Source organism: Tupaia chinensis, unplaced genomic scaffold, assembly GCF_000334495.1.
Source record: "Tupaia chinensis unplaced genomic scaffold, TupChi_1.0 Scaffold000119_2, whole genome shotgun sequence".
Lineage (NCBI taxonomy): Eukaryota > Metazoa > Chordata > Mammalia > Scandentia > Tupaiidae > Tupaia > Tupaia belangeri.
Window position 1 is genome coordinate 4262741 of NW_006159586.1, and position 8059 is coordinate 4270799.

At 44.7% G+C, this 8059-nt stretch overlaps 1 protein-coding gene across 14 annotated transcripts in view; it reads right to left on the reverse strand.

Moving 5' to 3' along the window:
- MBD1 (methyl-CpG binding domain protein 1) overlaps positions 1 to 8059 on the reverse strand; it is a 17040-nt gene that overhangs the window by 7021 nt on the left and 1960 nt on the right. For 3 of the 14 annotated variants that reach the window (XM_027770286.1, XM_027770284.1, XM_027770275.1), the window contains exons 2-11: positions 7689 to 7823; positions 2790 to 2904; positions 2528 to 2694; positions 2362 to 2444; positions 2107 to 2147; positions 1604 to 1750; positions 1381 to 1509; positions 879 to 995; positions 728 to 796; positions 40 to 102 (exon numbers count right to left, since the gene is read on the reverse strand). In XM_027770286.1, coding sequence (XP_027626087.1) covers positions 40 to 102; positions 728 to 796; positions 879 to 995; positions 1381 to 1509; positions 1604 to 1750; positions 2107 to 2147; positions 2362 to 2444; positions 2528 to 2694; positions 2790 to 2904; positions 7689 to 7798 — 1041 coding nt within the window. In that variant the 5' untranslated portion in view covers positions 7799 to 7823. Of the gene's footprint in view, positions 1 to 39; positions 103 to 727; positions 797 to 878; positions 996 to 1112; positions 1188 to 1380; positions 1510 to 1603; positions 1751 to 2106; positions 2148 to 2361; positions 2445 to 2527; positions 2695 to 2789; positions 2905 to 7688; positions 7824 to 8059 lie in introns of all 14 variants that reach the window. The other 11 variants (XM_027770283.1, XM_027770273.1, XM_027770285.1 and 8 more) reach the window with 9 other exon arrangements.

The following is an 8059-nucleotide window of genomic DNA, read 5'->3' on the forward strand; positions in this document are numbered from 1 at the left end:
GTGTGGCCCGCGCCACAGGCGCCGGCGCCCCCCGCCCCCCCGCCGTAGGCAGGCTGCACAGGCCCCGCACTTGCGGTTCTGCCGGCGGTTCGCGTAGGGCTGCTGGGATGGGGGGAATGGGTGGTGCTGTCACTAGGACTAGGAGAGGCCATCCTCAATGCCTATTCCAGAGCTGTTGCTGGTGCTCCTCTAGCCCCATCGAAGGGGCTAGCTGCACTCTCGTCTTAGCCTGCTGACTCCACTAATCATACCTTAGCATCTTCTAGTTTAAGATTAGCCACTATCACTGTGCCACTTGGGCCTCAATACCAGTAGGACTGGATGGTTCTATCACAGTAACTCCTAGTCTCTCACTACCTACGAAGACAATGGCTTTGAGTCCCACTTCAGTAGGACTTTGTTGAACCTCTATTAGCTCCGGTCACTCTAGTTGCTATGTCCACTTATCCTATGTGAGCCCCAGTCACTGCTGATTACTTCTCTATTATACCCGTCATTGTGTCTGCTGGTTCTACAACAGCCACCAGAGTCCTGGTACACCTGCCATTAGGTGCTGTCACGGCACCTGCTGACTTCACATGTTTTCTCTCTATTATCTGCTTATCCTACCCTGGTACCCATATGTGCCTTGCAGTTTCCCTACTAGACCCATGACAACATCTTCCTGGGGGTTAACCAAGAGCCCTGAAATAGTCTAGGCTTATCCCGGTAGGGTGGGGCCACTCACTAGCTCGTCCTCGTCTACACAGTAATAGATGAACTCGGCAGGTGGCGAGGGGACCAGGGCTCTGGGGTGCTGCAGAGGCAAATGGGGAGGGGTCAGGGCAGGTACTGGATAAGGTTCAGGTTGTGCCTTCCCCTGTCCACTGGGGCCTCACCAGCTCTGTGGGTTCTGGGGGCTCTGCTGGGGGAAGTGGAGGCAGTGGCTGGGCTCGGGAGCGTCGCCGGGCAACCATCTTGGAGTCACAGCCTCCTCTGTGGCGGCTACGTTTACTCTAGGAGAGAGCCAAAAGGGTGGTTTGGGTTTGTGGTATGAAGCAGACACAAGAGTACCCAAGAGTATGGAAAGCATGCATGGGATAGGCAGGAAGAATATGGGCTGGAGCACTCACAACGGGGGGAGCCACAGCCAGGGGAGGGCGTCGTTGACATCGCTGATGGCGACGACACAGGCGGCGGGCAAGGTGCTGACAGATGGGGGCAGGTAGGTTGGGCCAGGGAGGTGAGGTGTGGGGTGGGAGAAAAAAGAAGACATGAGCTGAGCAAGGCCAGGTTGGGAGGTGGCAGCAGCAGCAGTAGCAGCAGCATCATCTTTAATAGCAGAATGAGCTCTGCACCAGCCCTGGTCCCACTGGTACTGGCCCCTCCAGCCTGACTCACCCGTAGGCAGCGTCGCTGGACGCACCTCCACTGACGCCTGAGACCAGGGCGGGGAGGGCGAAGGCAGACTCGGCAACGGCCACAGTCCTCTTGGGTCTGACAGCCCCGACATACTCCACACCCTCGGCTCTGTGGGGGTTCCGGACACATGATATATGGGGCCAGGACCAAGAGGGCCAAGGACCAGGATGAGCCTTGGGCCCACCTCACCTGCTTGACTCACCCTTTCCACAATCCGGAGGCAGCGTCTCTGCTCACACTTGCAGAACAACCCCGAGGCCACATCATGGGGCAGCTGCAGGAGGCAGGTGGAGCAGGCCCCGCAGTCTTCAGTTACCTGGCAGGCTGTACACTCCCCGCAGCCCACACGCTGCCAGGGATGGGTGGGGCGAGGTCACAGACCCAGGAAGGGTGTATCTAGGAGCAATGCCCCTTCCATGTCTGCTGACCTGATATCAGCCCCTATCACCATGTCTGTTAATCTTCCATCATTATATCTGATAATTACTGAATAGCTGTCATCACTAAGGCTACTGCCACATCTACTGGTCTGTTAACTTTATCACTGTGTCTAGTGACACCCAATGAATTCCCCTTACTGCATCTGCTAATCCACAGCTAGCTCCCTATAAAACAACTCTGGCACACGCTGTGGGGCCCTTCGAACAGCCATATCACATCCTGCTCCCACTGCAGGACAATGAGAAGGAAGCAGTCCACGCATACCTTAAACATCCGCTGTTCTCTGTTGAAGGCAATTCTCTGTGCTGGGGAGACGGAGAGGGAAGGAGAGAAGTGGAAAGTGAGCAACAACCACCTGACCTCACCCTGTGCCTTGACTTTCACCATTCAACCTCTGCCCGTGCCTAATGGAAACTTCAAACACCCAACCTCTACCACAAGCCTGTCCTGATACCCACCTTCAAACTGCAGTCTAGCTTGCTCTGCTTGCAGTGCCCCTATCCCCTAGGGGCCACTCACCTCGGCAATCCTTGCACAATGTCTTGAGCCGTTGCCTTCGGGTACCATCCCCTGAGAAGCTGATTCCACAGTTCTCACAGCACCTGGAATGGAAAAGACAAGTGTGGGGCCCTGAGAGCACCTCAAACATGCTTACCCATTTGGCTCTCCTTAGCCCAATACTCACCCAGGTGCAGGGAATGAAGCTGGGACTGTGTCAGTATTAGCACTGGTCTCATTTCCTGAGGTCTCTTTTCTGACCTCACTCTTCTGAGGTCCAATCTGATGTTTCTGAGCCTTGACCGGCCTTGAAGTCTTCTTTCCTTTCTTGCTGGGGACAGACAAGGTAGGGGCCTAAAGATGAGAGTGAGGGTGGAGGAATGTAGGTCAGTGGGTAGATGTAAGGTGACACAGCCACCCCTGCATCAGCACCCCACATCATGAAGTACCTTGGGGGATGGATAGCACAAGATGCCTTGTTTGAAGTCAAAGAGAGTAAGGTCACATGAGGGGCCCAGGTATCGGGTCAGCTCAACTTTGCTTCGGATCCTGTCTCCTGTGGGGCTGAGGATAGGCCAGGATGGGTTGGCACCCAGGTGGAGTCAAGGACATTCTACCCACACAATCATCCCAATAGGGCTGGTAGGATACAGGAGAGAGCCTGGAATAGGCCTGTGAGCCTACCCGGGCCCCATCCCACCTAACCTCAAATAACAGTAATATAAAATATGAATATAAACATCAGCATATATGGAGACATTAATGAACATTATAAATGTAATAGTTGTAAACATGTTTCTAACACAAAATATCAGGAGTATTAAAAGAACTTCATGTAAGTAAAAACAAACATCAAGAAAGACACAATGCTGGGGCTGGCAGGTGGCATGGTGGTTTGCTTTCTCACTTTCCTTCTCTCCTCTGTTTCTCTGTGGCCAAATTAAAACATTATAATGATGTGTGAAATTAAATGAAATTTTAAAAAGACAAATGAAATTTTAAAAAGACAATGTATGACATGTTAATATGGAAGCACTATACACCTAATCCCTAACCAAGTAAAGAATACATAATACAAATTTAAGAAACATACAATCATGAGCAGCATCATATTTTCATCAATTATGGTCTGCATGTACAATTGCGGTCCTGTAAGATTTTAATGGAGCAGGCCAGCAGGTAGCGTGGTGATTAAGGGTGCTGGACTCCCACATGGCCAACAACAGTTCAAGTACCAGATCTGGCAACTTGCTTTCTCACTTTCCCTCTCTCTCACTGTCCCTCCAAATGAAAATAAATAAGTAAACAAATAAGAAAAGTTAAATAATAAAAAAAAAGATTTTAATGAAGCTGAAAAAAATCCTATGCCTAGTGACTTTGTAGCCTTCTTAATACTGCAGCACAATGTATTTCTCACATGTCTATGGTGATGCTGATGTAAACAAATGTACTGCATTGTCAGAAATACGAAAGTATAGCACATACAATTATGTATAGTACGTGTGTTTTTTTTTGTTGTTTTGTTTTTTTTTTTTTTGGAGAGGTTTTTGCCATAGGGCGCGTGCACTCACCAGAAAGACAAGAGGGAGACAGAGAGACAGAAAGTGAGAAATCACCCCCCAGAGGGATGGCCACGCAGCAATCCCTTCTCCTCTATTCTCCTCTCAATATCGTGGGCACACACACACACGCGCCCAGCGTGAGTTTAAGTCACGGGGTCCAGGACTCGAACTGTGGTCGACTACATGGGAGTCCAGCGACATGGCTGTTACGCTAACTGCTGGTCCCCCTAGTACGTGTGTTTTGACGATAAAAACTAACATTACTTTTGTATATATCTACTATATTTTGTTATTATTTTGGCATATATTCCTTTTTAAAAATTGACTGTAAAATGGCATACTGTGTTAGTTGGGCAGCAGCCTTCATGTATCTGTTTTCCAAGTCTCTTGATTGCTCAATTTTCTCGTGTTTAATTTAACCTCATGTAGTTTTATCATGGTTCTTCCAGTGGGGCAAGATGTGGAGGCAGAAGACAATGATGACAACCCTGATCCTCTGTAGGCCTAGGCTAATGTGTATCTTTATTAATTTTTTAAAAAAAGAACTTAAAAAGAAAAAAATTAAAAATAGAAAAAAGGCCCAAAGAACAATGATAGAAGGCAAGTGTTTTTGCATAGTTGTACAATGTATTTGCTTTAAGCAGTGTTGTTATAAGAGTCAAAGCTAATAAAGTTACAGTTTGGGGCCAGCAAGTGGCTGGGTCCCAAATTGTGTACTGACACAGCTTGAAAAGTATGCTGGGTGTGTGTGTGTGTGTGTGCGCGCATGCCCCAAATCCCGAGAGAATGGAGGAGGAGGGATTGTGGCATGGCCATTTCCAGAAGGGGAGAGCGCTGGAGGGGCAGGGTGTGCTTTCTCACTTTCCCTCTTTCTCTGTCTCTCTCCAGCAAGCTTATACACTCTTATGGTAAAAACCTTAAAAAAAAAAAAAAAAAAAGTTAGTTTTAAAAAGCTATAGTAAGCTAAAATAAATCTGTCAATAAAGGAAAATATTACCTTTTGCAACCTAGTGTAGCTAAAGTGTACAGTGTTTATAAAGTCTACAGTAATGTACAGTAATGCCTTAGGCCTTTACATTCACTCATCACTCACTGCCTCATCTGGAAAAACCTCCAATCCTTGCAAGGTCCATTCATGGCAAGTGCCCTGATCAGTATACCATTTGTTACCTTTTATATTGTATTAGTCATTCATTCACTCCATTACTCCAGTGGGATGTAGGGGAAAGAAAGGGAAAAGAGAAGAAGGCAAGCCCCAGCAGTCTTCACATTATGATCTACCCCAAGCCTTGCCAGGATCATGGGCATACATTCAGTGTTTACGGGAGGACCTGAAGACACAAACCCAGGACTTTCACACGTGGCCTGGGCAGCATGGAGTGTTGTGTTACTGCTATGTGGGCCTATACCATATTTTTAGATACACAAATACTATGTTTGGATACACAAATACTGCTGTGTTATAACTGCTTATAGTATTTAGTACAGTATCATGCTGTACAGGTCTGTAGTCTAGCAGCAATAGGCTATATCATATAATCACAAATCATGGAAAAACCAGGCTATATCATGTAGTTTTGTGTAAGTGCACAAATGTTTGAACAATGATAAAATTACCAAACAACAAATGCCTCAGTATGTGTTGCTGTCATTAAGTTATGCATAACTATAAATGCAACTACAATATGTACAAAATAAAATAAAATCAATTCATACTAAATAAAACAAAATCACAATACTCTATGTGTCTCTTGCATTCCTCCAAGTCTAACAAAAGGGGCACTAACTTTCTTTGCAATAAACTTTCTTTTCAAGGATATCTATAAAGCAAACAATTTTGGAATATTAGATAGATAGGGTCTCCTTCCAGAAGAAAGGATATTTACTGTCCCAGTAGTACAAAAGATTTGATTCCCTAAGCTAAGGTTTCCTTCCATATAGTATATCCCCACTGGATGTGTAAGATGCTATTTAGTTCTTCATGTCACCTTGTGGGAACTATCATTTGGGGAACTTACACAAAGTAACAAATTCTGGATCCTGTTACTGTTGTGAGTAATAAATTGTCTTTCATCTCTGACCCAAGATTTTCTCTTCTACCAGCAACTACCAAACTGCAACAAATTCACTTGTTATCTTTTCCTAATTAGGTAAAACCTCAAGTCCTTTATAGACCTTGACAACTGCACTTATAAGTTATGGAAGTTCTATAAAAATTGTAAACAAAAATTGTACTTGTAATTTCACTGTATGTTCCACTAGGAAAATGGCAATTTAGGTTAAAAAAAAAAAAATCCGGAGGGGTAGAAAGTTTGATAACTATACCCTAAAGTATGTGTAAATGTTTATAAACATCAATGTTTATGTATTTACAGTTGGTCCAGCTTTTCATGGTAATTATATCCTATAAAGCTGCTTTATTTTAGGTTCCTGTGAGCCTCTACTCATGTTTTTGTCAAATGATACATAACTTTGTTTTGTTTTGTTTTTTGAGAGGTTTTTGCTATAGGGAGAGTGCGCTTGCCAGAAAGACAGAGAGAGAAGAGACAGAAAGCAAGAAATCACCCCCCAGGGGGAATGGCCATGCCACAATCCTTTCTCCTCCATTCTCTTCTTGGGATCTTAGGCATGGCACACGCGCCCAGTGTGAGTTTAAGCTACCGGGTCCAGGACTCGAACCACGGTCAACTACATGGGAGTCCAGTGACATAGCCATTATGCTAACTGCTGGTTCCAACCTTGTTTTATTTTTTACAAATAACTGTATGTTTGAATGGTTCAAAGCCAGGGACTTTGGAGGCTAGTTGTATTACAGAGGTTTGTTTGCTAATGTTCTTGTAAAACAAACCAATCACACAGGTGCTGAAAACCTACCCTTCTAAATATCCCTGCTTCAAATAGATGTTTCAGAATGTATTCCACAGACCCCTGATCCACACAACCTGCAATGCATGCAAGTTTAACATTTTTCAACTATTTATCACCTTTTGAAATGTGTACACCAGACAACACTGAGACAAGTTTAATATTTTCCTTATGTTAGATAATATAACTTTGCCTTTCCTCACAATAATGCTGTTGATCATGTTTCATGGGTCATCATTTCATGGATCCACAAATTTAGCTGCTTTCCTATCTTTTCCAAAGCTTCATCAAGTACTACACGTTTTTTGAACTTTTCAGAGTGGCGTCACATACATTACCAGCATATTTAATCTTCTTTTTCTGGTTAAAACAATGTTTTTTATTCATAACATTGAATTCACAGGCAACAGCATTGAAATTCATACCTGGATGAAGCTTATCTAACTATGTACTTTCTCTGTGAGGAACCTCATAGCCTTTTCCACTCAGAACACTTGAGAGCACTTCAGCAGTATGCTTGCAGGCCATGTTAAACAGGAAAATCACCAATAAAAAGCACAAAAATATGAAAAATATAGCACTAAATAGACCACAAAAAAGACACTTATTTATAGTATGAATGCTGGAGCAAAAAGGTCATGTTCGATCTCAGCTAGGAATACATGCATTGGACACTCAAATTTTTCACAACACTGAACATGTCTGTGTGTTAACCATGAAAGCAACATGAATACTGATTTTTGAGTTACAAATAAGTTTTATTAATTAGGCAAACTTTAAAATATGGAAAACTCAAAAACTGTGGATTGACTACACGTGCATGACTTTAATTCCATCCATAAATTTTTAACCACATACTGCTCTTACCCTGGCCCTAATCAGGCTTATTCCTACCCTGGCTGCCCACAACCCACCCAGTACCTCTGGTAATAGGTGTCTGAGCGTCCACAGGTGGCCCCTGACTTGCGAAAGACCTCACGGCGCTTCCAGCCAGGGCCCAGGGCTGGGCAGTCCAGCCAGTCCTCAGCCATGGAGGCCACAGGAAGGAACAGTAGCCTGGAAGGTGTGGGGAAGGAAGGAATGGGGAAACTGAGGCCCCAGGAAGAGATAAACTTTGACCCAGACCACATAAATCAATAGTAGCCATTAATACTTACCCAAGACCTAGGATCTGCCACAGGCAACCAGCTCTTATATGGAAGAGAACAACCCCTCCCATTCTTCCCTGCCCTGAACCCAGGAACTCTTTTTTTTTTTTTTTTTTTTTAGGAGTTTTTTTTATCGAGGGTTCC